Source organism: Myotis yumanensis, unplaced genomic scaffold, assembly GCF_028538775.1.
Source record: "Myotis yumanensis isolate MYYU_CA2020_CCGP unplaced genomic scaffold, mMyoYum1.0.hap1 SCAF_1, whole genome shotgun sequence".
In the NCBI taxonomy this organism is placed as follows: domain Eukaryota; kingdom Metazoa; phylum Chordata; class Mammalia; order Chiroptera; family Vespertilionidae; genus Myotis; species Myotis yumanensis.
Window position 1 is genome coordinate 192337063 of NW_027223752.1, and position 26176 is coordinate 192363238.

The 26176-nt window shown below is 38.4% G+C and overlaps 1 protein-coding gene and 1 pseudogene across 3 annotated transcripts in view; one reads left to right on the forward strand and one right to left on the reverse strand.

The window, feature by feature from the left end:
- Window positions 1-10880: 10880 nt before the first annotated feature.
- Window positions 10881-26176, forward strand: part of CDKL2 (cyclin dependent kinase like 2) — a 35147-nt gene continuing 19851 nt past the window's right edge. Inside the window, exons 1-6 of one of the 3 annotated variants that reach the window (XM_070394885.1) lie at window positions 10881-11306; window positions 13601-13801; window positions 17906-18100; window positions 20539-20717; window positions 21784-21896; window positions 23177-23316. In XM_070394885.1, the coding sequence (XP_070250986.1) occupies window positions 13634-13801; window positions 17906-18100; window positions 20539-20717; window positions 21784-21896; window positions 23177-23316 (795 nt within the window). In that variant the 5' untranslated portion in view covers window positions 10881-11306; window positions 13601-13633. Of the gene's footprint in view, window positions 11307-12583; window positions 12602-13600; window positions 13802-17905; window positions 18101-20538; window positions 20718-21783; window positions 21897-23176; window positions 23317-26176 lie in introns of those variants that run through there. The other 2 variants (XM_070394902.1, XM_070394893.1) reach the window with 2 other exon arrangements.
- On the reverse strand, window positions 23629-23746 carry LOC138999515 (U2 spliceosomal RNA; annotated as a pseudogene).

Consider the following 26176-nt stretch of genomic DNA (forward strand, 5'->3'; position numbering starts at 1 on the left):
CCTTCAATATGTTGTCTATTCAGTAGATTTTAAACAATATAATGGTTTAAGAGGAGGGCTTAGGCATCAGTCGCCAACCTTGCGGACCTCACGGATCACCAGTGGTCTGTGTACCGTCGGTTGGTGACCGCTGGCTTAGAAGATAGCCTGGGCTTAAATGACAAGTCCACCATTCAATGGTTAACCTTTTTCTTTGTTTTTGTTTCCTCATTTGTAAAATGAGGTAGGTGGTTGTGAGGATTTAGTGCATTAATATATAAAGCACCTAAAATAATGCAGTGGTGGGCCTTTAGCAAGTGTAAGTTGTTACTATTTTTTTCTTTTTTTTTTTTAAGTTTAACTTTTAAAAATATGTTTTTATTGATTTCAGAGATTGGAAGGGAGAGGGGGAGAGAGGTAGAAACATCAATGATGAGAGAATCATGGATCAGCTGCCTCCTGCATGCCCCCTAACTGGGAATTGAGCTTGTATCCTGGGCATGTGCCCTGACTGGGAATTTGTGAACTACTGGTTCATGGGTTGATACTCAACCATTGAGCATCACCAGCCACATTGGCTAGGCAAGTTGTTACTACAGTGGGGCCTTGACTTACGAGTTTAATTCATTCCGTGGTGGAGCTCGTAACTCAAATTACTCGTATGTCAAATCATTAAAGTGAACGAGTGAGACCGTGATGCTGGGCTGATGTGGCGTTCACTGACGTTCGCTGCGTCAACTAGCGGTGGGGTATCTGAAGCTGGCTCGTAACCCGAACTTTAGCTCGCAACTCAAAGCAAAAAATCGGCCAAGAGTCGGCTTGTATCTCGAAAAACTCGTTAGTCGGGACACTCGTAAGTCAAGGCCCCACTGTATTTTCAATTCAATTGCATTCCTACTGTCTGTCTATCCTGTGTTTCATAAACCTATTTTTAAAAACTCATTTTTGCCATAGCCCCTTTTGAAGTCCTAGATAATTTAAAATTTGGAAGTCCAAAACAATGTTTTCTCTTTATAAGTGACTTACATCTGGCTTTCTGATGAGCAATTCTATTTTTCAACCTATTTAACGTAGAAATGTTTGAAATCTCATTTCTTCTCAATATATTTGTCTTCCCTCCTATCCATTTTTAAAGTGCAAGAAAACTTGTTCAAGCTATTGTGATTAACTCCTACTGGTTTATCTAATTCATTTAACTTTTGAGCTGCTACGTGCCAAGCACTGTTCTAGGTACTATTGGCAAATGATAAATAAGTTTCCCTGCTTTTAGACTAAAAGACTAACTCTATGGAAAGAGTAAATGTGCATATTTAAGAAGGTAGGTAAGGGGCCGAATAATAAGGGTCTTGTTGGCTTTAAGCAGGTTGCTTTTTTATCCCCTGAGCAATTGGGAGAGGTTAGGGGTAAGGTAATTTTATTTTGAAATGTCTGACTACAGAGTAAAAATTCAAGTTCAGTAATGAATTAAGTAAATCGTAAATTTCAGTCAATAGCTATCATACAGGAGTTATGGTAGTAGTTTGGTGGTAAAAATCTAAGGAAAACACAGGTAATAGACTGTACTCACATAATCTAACCCATAGGTGACCCTATAAATACTTTGGCATAAGTGTGTGTTTCTTCCATTATACCAGTGATGGTGAACCTTTTGAGCTCGGCGTGTCAGCATTTTGAAAAACCCTAACTTAACTCTGGTGCCGTGTCACATATAGAAATTTTTTGATATTTGCAACCATAGTAAAACAAAGATGTATATTTTTGATATTTATTTTATATATTTAAATGCCATTTAACAAAGAAAAATCAACCAAAAAAATGAGTCCGCGTGTCACCTCTGACACGCGTGTCATAGGTTTGCCATCACTGCGTTATACTGTTAAATGTCTTAATGAAGACAAACCATTTAACTTTTTATTGTTAATTGAGTGCCTCTGTGTGCCAGGCATTGTTGATGTTGAGCATACATGAGTGAATAAGTCCATTGGTCTCCCTGAGCTTATTTGATAACGAAGATAAGGAGTTGTAAATGCTAAAGAGAATGTATACCAATAAAAGGAGAATATGCTAATTAGACCAGGAAACCTTTCAGACAAAGACTTGGTGGTAGGGCTGAGGCAGAGTCGGTTAGGGGTGATCAGGCCAGGAGGGGAGGACAGTTGTGGGCGATCAGGTCGGCTGGGGGTGTGGGGGGGGGGGGCAGTTGTGGGCGAGCAGGCAGGCAGGCAGGTGAGCAGTTAGGAGCCAGCGGTTCTGGATTGGGAAGGGATGTCTGACTGCCGGTTTAGTATATAAAAAAGGCTAAGCGACCGGCCAACCGGCCGGGAGCTATGATACACACTGACCACCAGGGGGTAGACAACACAGGAGCTGCTGAGCAACAGCAACTTTGCAGAGTGCCCTCTCACACTCCGAAACCCTTGTGGATGTCAGACCACTGTTTTCTGCCCGATCCCTGCAGGCCAGGCCGAGGGACGCCACCTGCTGGAGGGACTCCACTCACTCCGCAGATGCCTTTCGAGCCCTGGCACTGCCCCAAGTGCTACTGGTGTGGGAGGTCGGCTCCAAAATGTGTCCAGCCCTCCTCACCCAGTCCTGCACCGCCGGCCACCTTCTAATGAATTTCAAGGTGCACGAATCCATCCACCAGGCCTCTAGTTAAGATAATGAAAAGCAACTGAGTGGCGGAATTAGGTCATAATGACTTTTGGGAACTATTTCAGTGAAGTGATAAGCTGTTCCTCAGTCACCCATTCTAGAGTTGAAATGGAACTTAGGAGCACTGTAGTCAGAAGGACCAGCTAATGTAAAACAACCTGTAACATAAGAAAACCTTGGAAGGGAATGGTAAGAAGCTGGGGTAGATGGAGTTGGCTCAAAGGGTGGCAAAATGATAAGAGGTGGGGTAGGAGAGAGAGGAACTACATCATGTAATCTGCCAGGATTAGGAGTTAATTGGGATTTTCTTCTAATTGCAATAGGAAACCATTAAAGAGAATTAAGCATGGCAGTGATATCCTTATAGAAGATAGGATAAATATAGAAGCATGAAAATTGATAAGAATGTTGCAATAGTTTAAAACTTGGAGAGAAGCCCTAACCGGTTTGGCTCAGTGGCTAGAGTGTCGGCCTGCAGACTAAAGGGTCCCAGGTTCGATTCCGGTCAAGGGCATGTACCTTGGTTGCGGGCACATCCCCAGGAGGGGGTGTGCATGAGGCAGCTGATCAATGTTTCTCTCTCATCAATGTTTCTAACTCTCTATCCCTCTCCCTTCCTCTCTGTAAAAAATCAATAAAATATATTAAAAAAAAAACTTGGAGAGAAATAGGTTTAGCTTATTTTTTGGCAGTTAAATGTAAGATATCTTAAAAGGAATTGAGAATGATTCAATTTCTGGATAGCATAAAGTCAGAAATCAATGAAAAGCAGACACTTCTACTTGAAAATAGTGTAACCAATAAAATAGTTATTTATACTTGTTTTTATCTCTAAAATGAATTTTCTACAATATTTGAGGATATACTGTGAATCACTGCTGGTAGCTTTACATCTGATTTAACATTTAGGCAAAGTATAGTTACCTAGGTTACCTCCAAAAAGATAGGCTCAGAAAGGATAAGTCACACTAGTATGAAATTATTTGGAATACTGGATTAGCAAAAAGTGTCAATCTGCTTTCAAGGATGAGTTATTTAAAGTTCAGAAATTTATATGTGCAATGCATTTTTATCATGACTTTATTTTAGAAAATTGTAAAATTATAGCCTCATGCATTAGCAGGACTAAAATTAAGGATCCCTTAATCAGGTATAACATTCAGGAAGCACAATGTTAAGGAATGAGACAGAGTAGAGACTTGGAACAGAAATCAAATAGCTGTCAAATACTGTGAGTCTCTGAATTTAGGTGGAAATATATGTATTAGGGGCCCAGTGTGCAAATTTGTGCACCTTGAAAGGAACTGTGGGCCGTGAGGCTGCGGTGGGCACAGTGGCAGGGTCTCAGCCCATACTCCGTGCCCCTGCCTGGCCCCTCCTGCTACGGCCCCCAGTCACCTTTCTGCTGGCAGCCCCGTTCCCACTGCCACTGCTCCCATGAGCTGATGGCACGAAGCGATTGGGGCTGGCGCTGTCAGTGGGTGCAAGAGGCATCTGCTGCCCCAATCACCCCTCAGGAGCATGGGGAGGTGGAGAAGCCCTCAGGGGCGATAGGGCCGGCAGCTGCCGCTCGCACCCACAGGCCCAGCGCCGGCAGCAGGTGTGAGCAGTGGCTCTGGTGCCGGCAGCAGGTGTGAGCACCTGTGGGGCTGCAGTGCACCAGAGCAAAGAATTTTCAGTAACCACCAGAGGCTTGCCCCAATGACAGTGACCGGTGCCGCGCCTTGGTCTGGTGCCCCTGCTCCACCATCCTGCTGTGGCCAATATCCACCATGTTCTGCGCTGTCTCCTGCTGCCCTCGCCCGCCATGTTTTATGCGTATGTGCCCCCTGCTGATGAGCACATGTCATAGCAACTGGTTGTTCAATTGTTCCACTGTTTGGTCTACTTGCATATTAGGGTTTTATATATATAGATGTGTGTTTTCTTTGGTTGTCAAATGATCTTTAATTGAAACATTTTTTTGAACACATAAATCTTTTAATAATTTTCACCATTAATCTTTAATGGAATAATGTCACTAAATATACCTCATTAGTGAAACATTTTCCTTTGTGGTTCTTAACTAGCTCAGCATCCCACTGCGCCACTGCTAATGTTATCTATATGATGTCATGAGGGTGGCAGCCATCAACATTGCAACCCCCAGGATCTTTTTAATGGTTTCAGAGAGTTTTCTAGCTAAAAATCGGTGCTACATCTGTCAGGCAGTATTGATAATCTCATCAAAAGTGATTATTTCCACTGTGTTTAATGATTTTTTGCTTCTTTCTGTCTCGGCAATTCTTTGAGGGCTTTCATGATGAGGGCAGAGGCAGAGGCACTACCTCAATCTGGGTCTGTCATTCTGAATATCAGAGTTACTGTAATCCCCAGATCCTTCCAAGCACCAGTTGCTTTGTTGATGTCAAAGCCAACCTTTTTTGGAGACAGGCCCAGGGGACCAATCTTGGGGGTCAGGGGAGACACAGCACAGACTTCCCCACCGGTGCACCTCGGGTATAAGACTTTGATCTCTTTGGGGCAGGACTTTGGCTGCATCATAGAAGTGGCTGGTGTCAGATGAACCCGGATTTGGTACGACCGAAGAAAGTTGCACCTAAGTTTCCAAGCTGAAAGCTGAAAGAAAAAAAAAATGTTGAAGGCCTGTCATTTTACATCTGTTGTATCCTCTAATCTGATAACCCTAAGTTTTTTATATTTTTTATAGAGGTGAACTAAACTAAAGCTTGAAGACATAAAAACCATAACTGCCTGGCATATGGTGATGGTGATGAGGATAGTGACTTCGGCATAGAAAACATGTGAGAGATATTTCAATGAATGATGACATCAGAAGACTCAGAGTGATGTTTCAAAGCAGGCACTTATATAACAAATATGTGCTAGGTGACAAAGACTTGTATAGCATGCAGTGACTATTAGCATCTAATATGAGCCAGAAACCTTCCTAGATGATGCTGGCAATACAGCAGGTACAGCCTACTCTCAGGAAATGTGTTTCTTTTTTGTTGTTTTTTTTTTTTAGTACTTCTTTCCATAAGTATTTACTTTTAGTTCTGATTAGTCCTGGGCACAACACAACTCATTTAGTCCTAACAGCAATCCTTTGAGGATTATTACTTGCTTTACAGAAGGGTTAACTCAAGCACAATGGGGTTAGCTACTTTTCCAAGATCACATGGCTAATGAGTAGAACTAGTGAAGGTAGAGAACGTAATAGTGACTGGAGATGTTCCTTAATCATTATCGAGGGTGGTAATGAGTGACCTCTATGAAGAGGTACATTTAAGGTTTGAAAGGAAGAGAAGGCAGTCCTGAGATCTGGAAGAAGAATGTTCCAAAAATAAGAAACGACATGGAGAGCCCCTTTGTTTAAAAAGTTTGTTGTATTCAAGGGCAGTAAGGCCAGTGTGGCCATAACAGTAAGCAGATGATATCAAGAGGTAGGTAAGCGCTAATTTGAAGGTGGCCTTGTAGTTTGGATTTTACTCTTGGATTTTACGGGGATTGTAGGGATCTGAACAGGGAAGTGATGTGATCTGAGTTAGTGAGTGGCCTGTCAAAATGTCAGCTAATGGTGATGGTGTCTTGGATTAGAGCTGTAGAAGAGATGGTGATAAATGGTTAACTAATAAGATTTACTTTGTAGATAGAACCTATAAGACTTTAAAAAAAAATTTTTTTTTATTGATTTTTTACAGAGAGGAAGGGAGAGAGGTAGAGAGTTAGAAACATCGATGAGAGAGAAACATTGATCAGCTGCCTCCTGCACATCTCTTACTGGGGATGTGCCCACAACCCAGGTACATGCCCTTGACCGGAATCAAACCTGGGACCTTTCAGTCCGTAGGCTGACGCTCTATCCACTGAGCCAAACCGGTTTCGGCGAACCTATAAGACTTTTATGGACTGGATCTTGAATGTGAGGAAAAGATAATATTAAAGGGATTCCTGGGAATTTAAAGTAGGAGTGGATTGTGGCGAGAAAATCAAGTTTTCTTTTAGCCATTTAACATATTACGGATGGATCATGAGAATTGTCGCTTCTTATTACAGTGTTTTACAAAGTATCATACTTTAAAAAGATATTAGCTTGTAAGAACATGTAATAAATAACTTCAAAATGCAATGGGTATTTAATTTTAAAGCATGCCTTTAACATTTATGTAAAATGTTTTTTGTACTCGTTCAATAGAAACTTATCTGGCCACTAATAAAGCTAGCAATAAAACTACTGGTCCGAAATGTGTTAAGTTTCATATGCCAATTATAGATCCAAGAATGAATGTCACATAGTATGATTTTGGAATTCCGAAGAGAGCTCAGTGCTATGAGTTATCCATATAGGTCTTTGCTGCAGCTATGGGATTAGATGAGATTTCCTAAGAAGAGAGTGTACAGAGGAGAAGAAGCTCAGGACTGAGCCCCCAGATACTCTCAAAATTTAGGGCTCTAGTACAGGGGAAGCATGCAAAGAAAATTGAGGAAGACAAAATAGGACAACATTGATGTCATGGAAAGCTAAGTTTCAAGAGTTTATCTCAAAAGGAAATGAGTTGAGTAATGCTGTTGAGAGGTCATATGAGGTAGTGGATTAATTAGGGTGTCTAATTGCTATAATAAATAGAACCCAAGATGTCTAATGGCTCAGACACAATAGTTTTTTGTTTTTTTTTTACCCCTAATATAAAAGAATAGAAAAGTGATCATGAAGAGACCAGTGGTCTGGCCCTCCTCCCCGAGACTATAGTCATCTCCATTGTAGCTAGCTGAAAGGGAAAAGGAACATAGAGAATGCTGAATGGAGATTTTTATGGACCAGGACTGGAAATGGTGCCCACGTGGCTTGAATTCAGTCACAGGGCCACTCCTAACTGCAATGGGGATCGCACAAAAGAAACAAGCCACACAGGAAAAAGGAACTAGCTTATTGTAACTAGCAATCTCTGCTACAGATGGCTTTGGCAGGATGTAGGTCATAATGACTTGGGAAAAACTATGTCAGTGAAGTGATAAGGATGAAAGCCCAAGAGAATTGGAGGTAAGAAATGAACAGACCTTTTTTTTCTGCAGTTTTGCTATGAAGATGAACAGAGGAATCTGATAGAGGCTAGAAAGAGATGGAATGTTAAGATTTTTCAAAAGAGGCATGTTACTAGTGCAAACAGAACATATACTATTGTTAACATTTAAGAAATGAATTCCAAGGTTTACACTTATAGTATAAATCAGCCATCGCCAACCAGTGGTCCAAAAGGTTGGCAACGGCTGCTATAGATGTGTTGGCGTATGTTGAATTTGGCAAAATAAGTGGTATATTGTATTTTAGGTTTCCAAATTCCAATTGTCTTAATTACTTTTAAATGTAGTAATGATGTCATTGAATCAACTACTAGGTTGAGAACAGAATTCTATTTTCTATGGCAAGTGTCCTTCCATCAAAGAACCAGAACTTTAAAGTGAATCAGGCCATTTTCTTAATAGAATGGTAAAATGTATTCATAGCTGCATGCTTCATATACTATACTGAAAACAATCCTACTTTTTGTAGTCTGAAGATTTTATGCCCTTTCCATTCACTTGGTGACTCGAAGTGATGCCAAAAACCCATGACTAATCAGTATCTCATGGGACCTAAGTGAGAGGTGGTTTTTTCTTAGTTTGTTTTTGCACAAAACACCCAAGCACGTTATTGGGGATGTCAAAATATGTAGAAAATGACTGCTGCCAAAAGTCACTTAACAGAGATGATTGCTAATGTAAGAGAATTGGGCTAAGCCAAAATACATACATTTATTTTAAAAGGCAGATTTCTGGGAAGGCTGAAAATTTCTTATCCTCCTGTAGTCTATTTTTTTAAATTGAGATATAGTTCACATACATAAAATTCACCCTTTTAAAGTGTAAAACTCAGTGACTTTCAGTATATTTACTTTAAAAAGTTGTGTAACACTAATTCCAGAACATTTCCATCACCCGAAAAAGAAACTCCTTACCCATCAGTAGTCACTCCTCATTCCCATCTCCCTCTCAGTCCCTGGTAACCAGTAATCTACTTTCTGTTTCTATGGATTTGCCTGTGCTGCACACATTCCATATAAATGTAATGGTATAATATGTGGCTTTCTATGTCTGGCTTCTTTCACTTAGCTTAATGTTTAAGATTGATCCATGTAGCATGTATCAGTACTTATTCCTTTTTATGGCTAAATAGTATTCCATTGTATGGATATAGCAATTTATCCATTCATCAGTTGATGGACCTTTGAGTTTCACTTTTTTGTCTATTATGAATATTAATGCTGCTATGAACATTCATGTACAAGTTTTTATATGAACAAGTTTTCATTTTTCTTCAGTATATATCTAGGAGTGGAATGAATTACTGGGCCATATGATCCTTAGTCTCTTCTAACCTTTAATTCTTTAACACATCTCTCCTCTCTAGTTGCTAACCTCGTGCACTCCCATACTGTTTTCTTTAGATTTTTATGACATTTTCACTTTTCTAAGATTTCCTCCCTCCCCCCCCCCCCCCCCCCCCCGCCCCGCCCCCAGCTACAACTTCATCAAGCAAACACACAAAAATGATAATTGGGAAACTACAGCAGGGTGGGAGTGGGAGAGAATCATGTTGTTATTTGCTTGTTTAGTCATTTAGAGCTTTCATGCCAAACCCGGCAGCCACCCACCAGGAGGATTTGACACAGCTTTTGGTGGGCAAGGTTAAAATAACCTCAATTACTGAGAACTCTGCTGCCATTCTAAGTAGGAGTTTCTTTTTTTTTCTGTTTTTCTTTTTTCTTCTTTTTTTATGCGGGGGTGGGGGGCACCGCGTGAGCTGTGTGTGTGTGGGGGGGGGGGGGGGGGGGGCCGGGGCGCGCAGCGGGCCCTGCGCGGAGCTTTCCCGGCGGCTCCCCGGGCGGGTTGGTAGCAGTTTCTTATACTTTAAAAACCTGGTAAGAAAACTTGACCAGTAGCTTCATAGAGATTATATGTCTTAACCACTCAATTACATATTTTTACATTTCTACTGTTTTTCAAAATCCAAAAGGGAGGTAGGTTCCAATTTTGCTCCTGATGTTAATTCCAACTTTTATTGAGTAATCCTCAGAGATACAGCACTGAATCCCAGATGATGAAGTAATGCCATTTCTAAGATCTTAAATTGACAAGTTTCCTTTGACAATAGCTTTCTCTCCTATTAAACTTATTCTTCATGCCTATGATGACTGACTTCCACTTCCTCAAAGCCTCAGAATGTTTATTTCTTAGCATACAAAAAGGAATTAATACTGTAATATTGATTGGGTATAAATATCTGCTATCCAGAACACACTTAAATGAATCAAGATAGAGATCAAATATGATTATAAAACATTTAGTTTTCATGACTTAACGTGAAAATAACTTGAGTGCTGAAGGCGTCCTTACTGCAGAGGTATGGCCTACACCCCTAAACCCTGTTTCTTGTGTGACTTAAGCGTGTGCATGATTCTGATCTACCAGTGTTGCCTGGTTATGTATGAATTGAGTTGGTCTGTGCCTTAAAGATCCCACCCCCCAACTGCACCCAATTTGGCTGCCATACGCCAGTACCGCGTTCCCCAACCTTCCTCACTTTTGTCCTTTTATTTCATTCGTGTATCTCCATTCCCCTCACTTTCAGTGCCCAGGCTACCCTCAAGGTCCCTTCTGTCGTCACCTACCTACTTTACCTTGCCTCACCTATTAATCATCACCTCCGACCCACACCCTCATCCCCCATCTGGCCCAGACCGGCCCCACCTCTCACACCGAACCTTCCCGGGTGAGGGCGCCGTGGGCCCGCTCCCCGCCCAGCGGGGAAGCTGCGGAGGACACTTTCTCGAGCTCTTTGCATGACCTCCCTCTCCCATTTTCTCCCGGTCCTACAAACCACCGCCACATTTACCCTCCCCATGAACACCGGGATCGTCTCCTGCCCGTGTCGGCGGGGAGAGGTCTCCGGCGAAGGCAGAAAGGGGTCTCCTTACTTCACGGAGGTGTGTCCAGATGCTGGCACCCGCGCCGTCAGGGAGCGGAACCCGGGCGGAGCCCCAGGTGAAGGGGAAGGGTGGTTGGCGCTAAGCCAATCACGGCTCATGACAACAGGGATCAGCCAATCAGAACACGGGGTGCTTGGCGCAGGGTAAGGACCCGCCCCCTTGCAGCTGGGTGGCCAACGCCTTCGCCAGGGCTGGCTGGAGCAGAGCGGGTTCCCGAGTCCAGGGACTGGGCACCTTCGGAGCCGGGAGACCGCGCCCTCCCTCCCCCGCTGATTTCTCTGCCGGCCTCGGCCTTAGCAGGTGTGGGTCCTGCCGTGGACGCTTTCTGACCTGAGCCGTCTCTCTCCCTGGAGACTTTGTGCCTATGGTTGGGGACAGAGTGAGGTCGTTGCCTTGACGACGGCAGCATGCAGGCAGTGGTCCTCCTGAGCGTGAGCTTGGGGCGGGCCGAGGCCGATCTGCCTCTCTCTGCTTCACCTGGCGCCCGTGACTGTGTCCTCACAAGGAATCGTAACCGCACTGAAACTGCTAGTTTGCTAGTCCGCATTTTTTAGACCCGCGGGAGAGATGAATTTCACCTCAAATTTGTTTCCGAGTTGAAAACCTTTGGGTCTTGACACGTGAAAGGATATTAAAGAAGCAGTAAGTATAATACTTTTAAAGGCTTCTGTGATCTCACTCTTTATGTACAATAGATTTCAATCTCTTTAACAAGGTAAATTAGCATTATTTTTTATCTAACTTGTTCGTATTAGAACTATACTCTTACATGGCACATGTCCAGAAATACCACATTGCCAGTCGGGCAGGCTTCGTTTGTGTTACCCTTACATTCGGGGGTAGAAGGCATGAAAAGTTATCGTTTATGAGTAACTGTTTCAGGAAACAAGAGGCTGTGATACCTTTAAGGTATTTGCAGGCAGTGCCACTTGAAAAATGGGTGTGTTCTATGTGCTGTGACCAAATGCGCAGTTGGCTGCAAGAATAAATTTGGAGTAGTCAACTTTCACAATATTAGCTTACTAGATGACATATTTTTAAGTGATACAAGTTATAGATTCCATCTATTTTTGCCCTTGACATGATAAACCTACAGTCTAGTCCTTGATAAAAACATGCTGTCTTAGTGGAAGGAAAAATTATTTAAAAAGGAGAGAGAAAATGACGTTGAGATTTTTTTTTCAAACACAGACTTTTTTATTTGAAAGTAGTTGATAGACATTAAATGGAAGCTAAAAATGTCAAAAGTATGGAAAGTTAGTGTTGGGACACTGCTGTGTAAACAGTTTATAGTATTATCAAAGCTGGTCGTAAAATAATGAAATAATTTGAGTTGCAGTTGACGTGGATTTATTTTCATTCACCCTTCACCCCCAGGTCAATCTTCTGTTGTTCCATGTATATCTATATAATAGAACCTATATAAATTACCATATGTAAAATGCTAAAAATGTATTCATTGGATTATCATAGTTAGTTAGAACAGAGGATATTTGTATTGTCTTTATTATCAGTGTACCAGTAAGGAAGCAAGGAAAAGCATCACAACTCACAATCGGGTAAATTAGCTTTAGATTGCCATAAATACACAATGTAATAGGTGATAATATTCTCCCCCCCCAACTTTTATTAATGAGTATTTTTATATTGTCAGGTTAAAAAATTTAACCATGAGTTATCATTTGAATGTAAACTTACTTAAAGGTATTTTTTCCTCCTTAAACTTTTAGAAACATAATGGGATTAAGATGAATATTTTTTTTATTTTTTGGTTCTAGACTTTAATTTCAACACCAGATTTAAAAATAAAGTTTGAAATTTGCAATAAAACTTATGAATTAAAATCTATCTGTATTTGGACTGAAAAGTTTTTGTTTTTTTTCTGTACCAAAATATGTAGTGGACTGATTGCTGGACCTTCATCAATTATTAGTAAAGTAAGAAAGATTTTATTAGGGTTGCCTTTATCCAGAAATGATATGTAATTGGGAGTAGAAAAGAATTATAAACACAGCCTGGCTGGTGTGGCTCAGTGATTGAGCATCAACCAATGAACTAGGAGGTCACAGTTTGATTCCCCGTCAGGACGAATGCCTGGGTTGCAGGCTCCATCCCCAATGGGGGGTGTGCAGGAGGCAGCCAATCAGTGATTCTCTCTCATCATTGATGTTTCTCTCTCTCCCTCACCCTCTCTAAAATCAATAAAAATAAATTTAAAAAGAAAAGAATTATAAGCACAAAATTCAAATGATTATTTTCATAGTGAGTAATCATTAAAAGGATTTTTGAAATACTCTATTTGGTACTACTAATACTTAATTTCTAAAATCTGCCTATATACTGTGATGTTATTGCTGTTATTTTGTAAGTTCAATATAGGAATTTAATTACTATAGTAAGAAAAATAAAGAAAAATAGTTTAACAAAGGTTCTTAGTATTCATTTGGTAAGTGACCATTTTGTGACCAAATATTTTTCCTTAATGAGTAGAGAGTGTATAAAAATTTTCATCTTTGATCTTTTAATCCTGATGTAAAAATAAGCATGATCTTCACTAAAACCAAATTCACTTGCGACTTTTTCACCTTTGTGTGAAAAGGAATCATGTTTTTCTAAAGTGAGCTGTAATTGTTTTGTATGGTGGGTCTAGTGTTACTTTATCTGAATTAAAAATATGTTGAATTTCATCAACATGACATTTAGTAATTTAAATTTAAAGTTAATGGCTTCAGTTATATTTGTGTTGTCTGTTATGAAATGTATATTTTGAAAACATAACAAAATTGGAAACAATAAGAAATTGTGAGTCAGCAAGGGAGAACCATCAACACAGTGACTGCTCTAATATGGAAAACATGTTGGGAAGAATTACTTTGCTGGGAGGGTGGAGAAAATTAATATACTCAACATTATTAACTATATTTTGGTTTTTACAGCAAGAAAAAAAATCCTTCTGGTTTTTAATTAAAATGGAAAAATATGAGAACCTAGGATTGGTTGGAGAAGGGAGCTATGGAATGGTGATGAAGTGTAGGAATAAAGATACTGGAAGAATTGTAGCCATTAAGAAGTTCTTAGAAAGTGATGATGACAAAATGGTTAAAAAAATTGCTATGCGAGAAATCAAGTTACTGAAGGTGAGTAAATATATGTATTTTGTTAAAAAAATAAGTTATTTCTTGATCAAGATTACATTTTGGGGGAAATTACTGTTTTTATATTTGTTTCATATATTACAAGGTTTAAAGTATATATTTTTTGGCAATAAACAAATAAAATGACTACATATGTATATTCATTTATATCATGAACATAAACATGATTTTAAAAGTACTTGTTGCATATATATGTGTGTATATATATATATATTAGAGGCCTATTGCACGAAAAGATTCGTGCAATAGGCCTTCCCTTCTCCTGGCTGCCTGCACTGGTTTTCCTTTGGCACCGGGGACCCAGGCCTTTGCTCCGGCCAGAGCTGCCTTCAAAGCCTTCGTTGCTCCAGCTGGAGCCGCCTTCAAAGCCTTTGCTGCTCTGGCCGGAGCTGCCTTCAGTCTTCGCTCCACCGCTTTGCGCCTACATATGCAAATTAACCGCCATCTTTGTTGGTGGTTAATTTGCATATCTCGCTGATTAGCCAATGGGAAGCGTAGCGAAGGTACGGTCAATTACCCTGTTGTCTATTATTAGATAGGATATATATATATATATATATCTGCCTATCTGTCTACCTACCTAGCTAGGTAGAGCTAGCCAGCTATCATTTGTATTGAGGGTCCCAAAGACCACACCAACGTTCAGTGATTCACTAGAGGACTCAGCACTCTGCAATTGTATTCATGGCCATGATTTATTACACTGAAAGGATAGGAAGCAAAATCAGCAAAGGGAAACCTGTTACAGGCTTCTAAGAAACCCCTTCTAGTGGAGTCACTCAGCTGGACACTCTTATATCCTCCAGCAATTAGTTGTGATAACACATGTGAAATATTATCTACCAAGGATTTTCATTAGATTCTCAGTGTGCAAGGTTTTTATTGGTGAATGGTCATGTAGGCATATCTACCTGGCTCATACCAAAATTTCAGACTCCCAGAAGGAATGCAGGTATTCAGCATGAACAATACTGTTTTCGCAGTGCGCCATTTTTATCAATTCTGGAAATGAAGGGAACCCTCCTGAAATCCAAGTTCCCAGGTACCAGCCAGGGATTTCCAGGTACCAGCCAAGGTGCAGCATACCTATCTAAGGATAGCACTCTCGGACCTGCTGTGTTATGTCCCTCTTTCTGTAATCATTCTCACGAGAAGTTTATTAATTTTATTTTTCTTTAGAAAGAACCAACTTTTAGCTTTGTTCATCTTCTCTATTATTTATTTCTCTTCTATTTCACTGTAGTTTTTTAGTATTTCATTCCTTCTACTTCTTTTGGGAGGGTTTATTTTATAGTTCTTTTTTCTAACCTGTCGAATGCATACTTATGTCTTTTATTTCCAGCCTCTCCCCCTGCCTCCTTTACGCATTTAAAGCTATAAATTTCCCTCTCAGAACAGTTTGGTATGTATTGCAGAAATTTTGATTAACAGTTCAAACTATTTTCTTATTTTCCTTGATTTCCAAATATTTGGAAATTTTCTAGATTTTCCTTCCCTGGTTTTTTACTTTTGATATAATTGCCCTGTGATATGAGTATATACTATGTAAGATGTTATTCCTTTGAAATTTCTTGATACATGCTTTTTTTAAAAAAATACATTTTATTGATTTTTTACAGAGAGAAAGGGAGAGGGATAGAGTTAGAAACATCGATGAGAGAGAAACTTCGATCAGCTGCCTCCTGCACACCTCCTACTGGGGATGTGCCCGCAACCGAGGTACATGCCCTTGACCGGAATCAAACCCAGGACCCTTGAGTCCGCAGGCTGATGCTCTATCCACTGAGCCAAACCAGTCAGAGCGATACATGCTTTTTGATTCAGAATATACTAAACAACAAAAAAATTTTTCTCGTGTACTTGAAAAGTATTCCATTAAATTAGCTTTTGTTACTTGCATTGATTAAATCTTCTAAATTCTCAGTAATTCTGTTTGTGTGTATGCTTGTTCTATCCAGTACTGAGAAGAAATATGTTAAAATCTGTGATTATTGATTTGTCCTTTTTTATTTTAATTCAGTTAAGGTTTAACTTTACAAGTAGAAAAGCCATATTATTCATATTTTATATTTAGAATTATTATATCTGCATGCTGAATCAAATCTTTTATCATCATGAAATAACTTTTTAAAAATTCTCACCTAAGGAATGAGAATATTTTTTCCATTGATTTTTATTTTTATTTTTTTTATTTTTTTAGAGAGAGAGTGGAAGGGAGGGAGAGAAAGGACAGAAACATCAATGTGAGAGAGAAACATCGATGTGAGAGAGACACATAGATTTATTGCCTCCCACATGTGCCCTGATGGAGATAGAATCTGCAACCCAGGCACATGCCCTTGACCGGGAATAGAACCCAAGACCCTCCCATGTGCAGGCTGTGCATAGGCCAACACTCTAATCACTGAGTCACGCTGGCAAGGGCTGAAATAACTTTTTATTATAGTAATGTTTTTTGTTAAAGTCTGTTTTGGCTGAAACTAGTAAGACTACACTAGTTTAATTTTGGTTAATGTTTGCATAGTATATCTTTTTCCATTTTGTTTTATTGTTGAGGTTATTACAGATGTCTCCCATTTCTCCTTCCTTTACCCTCTTCTGCCTGGCTCCCCATCTCAGTCCTTGTTTAGATGTGTCTCTTGTGAACATATAGTTACATTTTTCTTTCATCCTGTTTGACAATCTTTGTATTTTAATTGGAACAGTTAGTCCATCTATGTGTAATATCGTTTCTGATATATCTAGGTTTAAATCTACCATCTTAATATATGCTATTTGTCTCACTGGTTCTGTATTCCTTTTTTTCTTTCTGTCTTTGAATGGATTACATTTATTATTCCTTTATTTTCCTCAAATAATTAGAAAATTATATATTGTTTCATTTTGTGGTTATCCTGGACATTTGTTAAAGTCTAACAGTATCCAGTAATTTTATCCTTCTTCCAAACCTTGCAGTAATCATCTCTAGTTGTTCCCCTTTATCTTTTATGCTATTTAAACATCATAAGATGTAATTATTTTTAAATATTTACATTTATTTTTACCACTTTCTTTGTTCTTCCTTCCTTTCTGCATTTATTATTTATCTGTGATCTCTTCCCTTCTTCTTTTTTAGGATTTCCTTTTGTGAGGAAATACTGTAGATAAAAACATTTCAATTTTAGTTTGCATGAAAATGTCTGTATTTTGTTATTTTTCATGAAGGATATTTTTGCTACGTATAGAATTTTAGGTTGGCAATTATTTTCTTTCAACAAAATGAAAATAACATTGTTTTGTCCTGTGGCTTCAATGATGGCTCTTGAGAAGTCAGCTGTCAATCCAATCGCTGCTCTTTTTTTAAGTTTGTTCTTTTATGTCTGGATCTTTTTTTTTCTTTCAACTTTTTATTGACATATAGAAAAGTATACATATCATAAAAATATATCTCTGTGGATTTAAATAACTGAACAACCCATGTAACCACCATCTAAATCAAGTAACAGAACACGAAAATAACCCCAGAAGGTCCTTTCCCCCGTTACCCCCCCCTCCCCCAGCCCCTTATACCTTCTCGTCACTACTGTCTTCCTTTTCCACTCAGGTCACAGCTGTCTTGATTACAATCAGCATAAGTTAGTTTTGTTTTCTGCAACCTTGTTCCCATTATATCTAAGAAGGTTTTGGGTTGGTTTTTGTTGTTGTGGTTGTTGTTTTTCCTTTTCAGGGTATATCACCAACTTTGGAGAAATCTGCTCTGCCAGCTTTGTGGCCACAGATAATCTCTTGGTATCTTCCTACACTCCTGTTTGACCTTGATTACATTTGGCAGTTTCACCTCATTTGTTGTGGGAAGGGGTCATAGATCCTACTTAGTTCCATCAGAGATGAAGCTACATTTCTTTTCCTTATTGGTTTTGTGTTCTTTGAGAGGACAACAGAGCAATGCAGTCTTTTAACTAGAATTTAAAAACCAAAATATACATTTACAATTTATATTGTTCATGCATTTTATTTATATGTCTTTCTAATGCTAAGATCTATTTTGGATGGTCACTCATTGCTAATCATTTGATGTAAAAACTATTTTGCATTTTTTTATAACAGCAACTGAGGCATGAAAATCTGGTGAATCTGTTGGAGGTGTGTAAGAAAAAAAAACGATGGTACCTAGTCTTTGAGTTTGTTGACCATACCATTCTTGATGACTTGGAACTATTTCCAAATGGACTAGACTACCAGCTGGTTCAAAAGTATTTGTTTCAGATTATTAATGGAATTGGATTTTGTCATAGTCACAATGTAAGTATTTAGTTTAAATAATTGTTTTGCCAATTATTGACTCTCCAGGCTCCAGTCATTTACCGTAATTTAATGAGATACTTGTTTAAAGTTTAGACCAGTAAAATCATAGAAATGAACTGTTACTTTGATATTGCCAATTTTCATGTGTTACAATACATGTATTCTTTTTCCCCACCATCTTATTTTGAAAAGTTTAGGCCATACCATACTGAAAAATAAAAAGAGTGTGCCATGAATACCCATATAATCTACCACCTAGATTCTAGACTTGTTAACATTTTCTATATTTTCTTTATGATGTATTTATTTATCTATTAATATACTTATCTATTTATTGATGTCTTATTTATGTATTTGTAAGTAAATTACAGATATCAGTACACTTCAACTCTAAATACTTTGGCTATGTATATTAACTAGAGTTTAATTTTTTTTTGCTTTTGTTTGAGGTGACACTTACTGAGTGAAATGCACAAATTCTAACTGATGAGTTTTGACAAATGCATTCACCCAAGGATCCATGTATATGTTAGTTCAGATTCTGTTGCCGAGTTGTGAAGTAAAAAAATCCCTGCTCTTCATGGAACAGATTGTCGAATCTCAGAGAGAAGGCGGGTTGGGTGGTTGGGTGGGTGGGTGGGAAGAGATCAATCAAAGAACTTGTATGCATATATGCATAACCCATGAACACGCACATTAGTGTGGTGAAGGCCTGGGGCGAGGGGTAAGGGTGGGCTAGAAGATGTCAATGGGGAAAAAAGGGGACATATGTAACATTTTCAACAATAAAGATTAAAAAAAAATAATCCCTGCTCTTAGCCTGTAGTCTATCACAATAATTGTATATCCTTTGAGTATCAATAAGAGCACCTCTAGGTAAAATGGCACAAAGTACCAAATGAATAACTCAACACATTATTCTTCCAGTTTTACAAAATATTTTAAATGACATTTTTTTTTGTGTGATTATAAAAGTGATAGATGCTAACGGTAGATGGGGGGTTGACCCTGTGAGTTTGCATGGATGTAATAGCAGTTGGTAGCCTCTGCAAAATGTTCAGTAATGGCATATTGCCATTTAAGATGCTGGTCCCCTGAAAGAGTTTAAAATATATATATAAATAACATTTTTTCAAAATACAGTTTACTTGTATTAGAGAATTAGGTCTAATATTTTGTTTTGCCTAGCTGTAGAATTTTTAGTATTGTCTCCCAGTGTTCATATTTTCTCCTTTATGAACCACTGACCTTGTTGACCCTCTTTATATTTATTTTTTTTAAAACATATTTTTATTTATTTCAGAGAGAGGAAGGGAGAGGGAGAGAGAGAAACATCAATGATGAGAGAGAATCATAGATCAGCTGCCTTCTGCATGCTCCCTATTGGGGATCAAGCCCACAACCTGGGCATGTGCCCTGACTAGGAATCAAACCCTGACCTCCTGGTTCATGAGTTGATGCTCAGCTACTGAGCCACACTGTCCTGGCGACCCTCTTTACATTTCTAATTGCCTGAAGAATGCCTCCACTTGGGTGCTCAGCAATCCTCATAAAGGCCCCTATGGCTAAAAGTAAACTACTAATTATTCCATCAAAACTAACTTTTTCTAAGCTTTTTAATTCTTTTAGATTCCCAGGTTTAAATAAAATATCCGAGACTACTTCCTAAGCTCTACTGTTGCTTGATTTAAAATATTTATAAACTATGTCGTCTCCTTTCCCTTCCTCCAAGCACCAGTCTAGTTTAGGCCCTTATTGCCTCATAGTTGTCCCACTGCTCTTTTCCCTGCTTCTAGTCCCTCTCTGATTTAGCTTATTTATGGCTAACATCTTTAAACATCATATTGGTCATACCACTTCCATGGGTTCCCATGGCCTTGACAGAAGCTCAGACCTCAGGCTGGCAGTTGAGACATCCTTCCTCCCTAGTATATAACCTGTACTGTAGAAGTATCATTTCTCTAGTCTCCTGATCGATTTCTCTTCATTCTTTTGTTCTCTTTGTTACCTTCACTTGGATTGCCCTTACATTTATCCAGGTCATACTTAGATTAAATTCCTACCTTAGAGCCCACCCCTTTCATAACATTTTTCCTTGATTACCCAATCTTCAATTACAGCTTTATTCTCTTAATCTTGAGAGCAGTGAGTAATGGAACAATTGGATATATATATATATATATATATATATATATATATATATATACTAATATCTTTGATTATTTATATAAAATTTTTAGCATAAATGTTATTTTTCCCCCAACTAAATTTCAGGTTCTTTAAAGCCAGGAAGAATTTCGTATGCTTTTTATTTCTATTCATTATAGGGACAAAAACAGTGCCCTGCACATGGCAGGCACTAAAAACATAATCAATTTGTTTACCTTGATGTGCCAATATATGTCATTCTCTGTTTGTTTGTTTTTTTGTCTTAGATCATACACAGAGATATCAAGCCAGAGAATATATTAGTCTCCCAGTCTGGCGTTGTCAAGTTATGTGATTTTGGATTTGCGCGGACATTGGCAGCTCCTGGGGAGGTTTACACTGATTATGTGGCAACCCGATGGTACAGAGCTCCAGAACTATTGGTTGGTGATGTGAAGTATGGCAAGTAAGACATCATGTGGTGGTGGTATGGGGGGGCGCTAATGTGTTTCTAATATAAAAAAAATTCCTCTGACACTGGAAGGAAGTTTTGAATTTAGGGGACTTTACCAAGTGATTTGTAATTTTTGGTGCTTCCCCTTTAAGTATTCTTGTGAAACAATTTGGGGTTACTATACTAATATTTTAAAGATAGGGAAATCAAGGTGAGCAAGTAGTCTGTTTTTTTTTTTTTTTATAGTGGTTCAGAAATAGGTATACTATATTTCACTTGTAAAGAGAGAGAACATGGATTGGGTAAGTCTGAAACTATTGGAATGAGGTGAGTGGACAAGGCTCAGAGTAGAAATAATTTGGTGAAATGTTTTAAAATATAATTATTTCCATAAATGAATTCTTCAAAGAAGATGGGATTGTAACTTTTACTGCTTTTATAGAAATCTTTAAAAAATATTTTCTACAATTGCTGTTTTCAGAGTATATATCATTTAATATTTTCTTGATTACGTTAAGTTCTCCTTTTACTGTCATACTGTCACCTTTATATCATTTTATAATATAGCTATGACCTTGAGAAATTTCAAGTTAGTTGTCCTTATGCTAATAATGCCAGAATATTCTTTAAGTTTTACAACTGATTTTAAAGACAGTTTTTCTATTTTTTTCCCCTCTATGACCTTTCAATTCTCCTTCTTGTTACTGAATGTGTCCCTAACGACCACCTCCTTCAGGCAGTTTTCAGTGTATGGTGGGATAGACTGATTAACTTGCTAGAATTATGTGCAAACAAAGAATGAATAGGTTCTAAATGAAAACCCAGAAGACTTATCTTCAGAATAAAGGACACATAACTATTACGATTTTTTAGAAGCCCTTTCCCTCTATGTCACATGATCAAAGTTTCTGGAAATCTGACTTACATAAAATTGGGAATTAGTACTTTAAGTTTATAGGTGATTTAAAGCTTGCTACTACTCAATGCCTAGAATATTTAGTAGTAATATGCAGAGCAGATTCAGTCACAGTAAACATGTAAGGAGGCCAAATTTTACACCACACTGCTTTTCTTTCAGAGCTGTTGACATATGGGCCATTGGTTGTCTGGTAACCGAAATGCTCATGGGGGAGCCCCTCTTTCCTGGAGATTCTGATATTGATCAGCTATATCACATTATGACGTGTTTAGGTAAGATTACACATCTGCATTTTCAATTCTAGAGGCTTCCTCCTATGCTTGTTTGTTTGTTTGCATTGATTGTACAAGGTAGGAAGCAAATAGGAAATGTTCATATATAAATGTGTGTGTGTGTGTGTGTGTGTGTGTGTGTATTCATTCATTCACTCATTCTCAGCCTGGCCTTGGTCTGTGTGACATATGGTCTTAATCGTGCTTTCATTCCACCTACCGCCCCACTTCCCCCTAAAGAGCAAAGGTTATATATATATTTCTCTGCACTTTTGCATTCAGACACACATAGAAAGGATGCAAATGATTACTTATTATCTATGGATCAACAAGCATTTGGTGTAATATGACTCTTCCCTCATCCCCACCTTCAAATTGAGAGATACAGAGACTATCCAAGGTAGTTTAATCTTGTTGCAGATGTGACTTTTGTTGTTAGTGCTTTGGATGGAATGTCAAAGCTAGATCATCACAGTATTCCTATTTTTGTTGAAATATCAACTTCATTTTTGGGAGCTAGAGCTTGGAAAACCGAAAAAATGGTAAAATACTTGGGGGCTACTTAACTATTGGATTTTAAGTTTCCAGGTTAGAAATTCAACAAACAATATAATGGTTTCATATATATTTTATGCTCAGATAAGTACTGAAGTTGATAAAAAGGTAAAAGTGTTAAAATCAGACCTGAACATAATTATAAAATCAGTTGACCAAAAATTAAATTCTTAAATGGTAAGACTGATTTATCTAGATTAGATTATGACCATATTTTCATTGTTTTAGTCAGCACTTTTATGATTTTTGGTGTTACAAATGAAGTTCTGGTAATTATATTTAAAATTATAGCCCAGCCGGAGTGGTTCAGTGGTTGAGTGTCGACCTATGAACCAGGAGGTCATGGTTCGATTCCTGGTCAGGGTACATGCCCGGGTTGTGGGCTCCCTACCAGTGTGGAGTGTGCAGGAGGCCGCAGATCAATGATTCTTGTCATTGATGTTTCAGTCTCTCTCTCCCTCTCCCTTCCTCTCTGAAATCAATAAAAATATATTTTAAAAAATTATAAAATGCTTTGCCTCTCCTTTTCCTATGCTCCTTCATGTCTTCAGTTCTGTGTTTCTGGCATATGAACTTTCATTAAGAGCACTGTCTTCGGTTCATTTTGCAGGGAAACCCCCAACTCCATAAGCATGTCCCACTCTTTTCTCTACTCCACATCACCTGTCTCTGCTATTACTCTCCTGATGTATAATGACAGAGATGTGTGCTGCCCTCACCTCCAGGTAACCTCATTCCAAGGCACCAGGAGCTGTTTTATAAAAACCCTGCGTTTGCGGGAGTAAGGTTGCCTGAAATCAAGGAAATGGAACCTCTTGAAAGACGCTATCCCAAGCTCCCTGAAGTTGTGATTGATTTAGCAAAGGTAACCATACTTTTTCTTTCACTTTCTGACAGGGAATTTATATTTCGGAGACTTGGCTTTCTCTTTTTTTTTTTTCTTGTTTAGTTGATCATTTAGGTCAACAATTTCGTGTGTATGAGTGTGTGTGTGGGTTTTGGGGGAAAGACTCCAGAGATAAAGACCTGGAAATTTCACCTAAGAAATCATTTAGTGTTATCTAGCATGTTTTGGGTGTGAAAACATCCTCATAGAGATGTTTTTAATGTTTAACATGTAAAGTGTAAACCTTGTTTAAGTGGAAAAGGAAAATAGGATAAGAAAATAAAAAGAAGGGCAGAGTAGCAGGAAAATTAATTAAATTATAGGGCATAGGAACATGACTTGCAGTGTATTGTTAAACCAATAAGAATAGATACTGTACTTGATCTGAGCCAAAAGGCCGAGAGGTGATCTGTTGTGTATTGTTAAAGGGGCTTTTGCTTAGCCACTGGATTTGCTGAAGCTAATTTGCAAATCATCATCACCTTTGCCTTGTGTTTGATTGAGGTAGATATTAGGGAGAGTCTCAATGTATCAAATTGTCTTTAAACATGGACATTTTGGAATTATTAGCTCAAACCAATTCTTTTTAGTTAGGGTTGTCCTAAAGTATTGATTAAATAAGTATCTCTAAAACATCAGGACCACATAACATTTATCTAAGTTTTTTATTTTTATTTTTATTTTTTTTAGGTTTCTATATAACTCATTAAAAATGTTTAGTGAGCCCTGGCCAGTTTGGCTCAGTGGATGGAGTGTTGGCCTGCAGACTGAAGGGTCCCAGGTTCCATTCTGGTCAAGGGCACATGCCCAGATTGTGGGCTCAATCCCCAGTAGGGAGTGTGCAGGAGGCAGCCGATCAATGATTCTCTCTCATCATTGATGTTTCTATCTCTCCCCCTCCTTTCCTCTCTGAAATAAATAAAAATATATTTTTAAAAAAAGTTTAGTGAGCTTTTAACTAATTATAATAAGTTCTTAGAATAACACATTTCTAATCCTATATAATAAAAGACTAATATGCAAATTGACTGAACAGCGGAACGACCAGTTGCTATGATGCACACTGACCACCAGGGGTCAGACACTCAACGCAGGAGCTGCCCCCTGGTGATCAGTGCACTCCCACAGAGGGAGTGCTGCTCAGCCAGAAGCTGGGCTCATGGCTGGCTAGTGCAGCTGCGGTGGCGAGAGCGGGACTAAGCTGGCAGGCGGACATCCCCCAAGGTCTACTGGACTGTGAGAGAGTGCAGGCTGGGTTAAAGGACGCGCCCCCCCCGCACCCCCCCCATGCACGAGTTTCGTGGACTAGGCCTCTAGTTTTCTATATAATCTTCTAACACATGCAAATATTTTTCATTGAAACCTGCTTTATGATCAATCTATAAAGAGATTTAAAGGGAATAAAAATAAAATTATTGTCTAACTTATGGCCCTTATAGTAGAATCATATAACTTTTAAAACATTTTATTATAGAAATTTTCAACAGAAAAGAAAGAATAGCAATAGAATGTAACCTCACATACTTGCCATCTAGCTTCAACAATTAACAACCTCTAGACAATCTTTATCATCTGTCTACACCCTCAGCACCTTTTTTTTTGAGCATTTTGAAACAAATTGAAGATATTATATTTTTTTACTTAAAATACCTTAATTATATGTAGAACTTTTCTTGTTCATTTAAAGCTACTTATTGAATCCCTTGTATTTTTACTAACATTGAATGGTTTCAATTAATCAGAACAAGCCCTGCATTACAATAGAATCTTCTGTGTAAAGTATCTAGCACAATAATAAGCACAGAGCAGGTCCTTTCCCTCCTATTCTGCAAGGGCTTTAACTTTTAAAATTTCACCATAATTCCTTAATATCATAAAACATCGAATCAATGCTCAAACTTTCATTGACTTTCTCATAATTTCTTTTTATAGTTTAAATTAGGATTCACATAGAGTCTACATATCAATCAGTTAACTTAGTTTTTGAAGGAGGTTACATCTTTTTTAAAAAAATGTTTTATGAATTTCAGAGAGGAAGGGAGATGGAGAGAGAGATAGAAACTTCAGTAATGAGAGAGAATCATCAATTGACTGCCTCCTGCATGCCCTTTACTGGGTATTGAGCTCGAAACGTGGGCATGTGCTGTGACCGGGAAAGGAACCGTGACATCCTGGTTCAATGCTCAACCACTGAGCCACATTACTGGGCTAGTTATCTTTTTTTTTAAGATTCTTTTTTTTTTTTTTTTAAAATATATTTTATTGATTTTTTACAGAGAGGAAGGGAGAGAGATAGAGAGAGTTAGAAACATCGATGAGAGAGAAACATCGATCAGCTGCCTCCTGCACATCCCCTACTGGGGATGTGCCCGCAACCCAGGTACATGCCCTTGACCGGAATCGAACCTGGGACCTTTCAGTCCGCAGGCCGACGCTCTATCCACTGAGCCAAACCGGTTTTGGCTTTTTTAAGATTCTTAATTTACAAACTCATCTTCATCTCTTTTTGTTTTGTCTGCTTAAACCTTGCTAATTATTTGTTGAAGAAACTAGATTGTTTGTCCCTTAGGATTTCCCATATAGTATAGTTTAATATGTTCCTCTGTGTCCTGTATTTCTTATAAATTTATAGAGCGAGAGCTTGATCAGAATGTCTGATGGTCTTTCTTTTTGTGATATTAGCAACCTTTGGTCATTGTCTAGATTTGTGATTTATTCTTTGTCATTTATCATAGATATTTAAATTCATGACTTTAAAGATGTGTTTTCTATGTTTAGACATTTAAATGTGGTTAGATTTTTAAAAAAATATGAGCTACATGGGTTTTTTATTTTTATT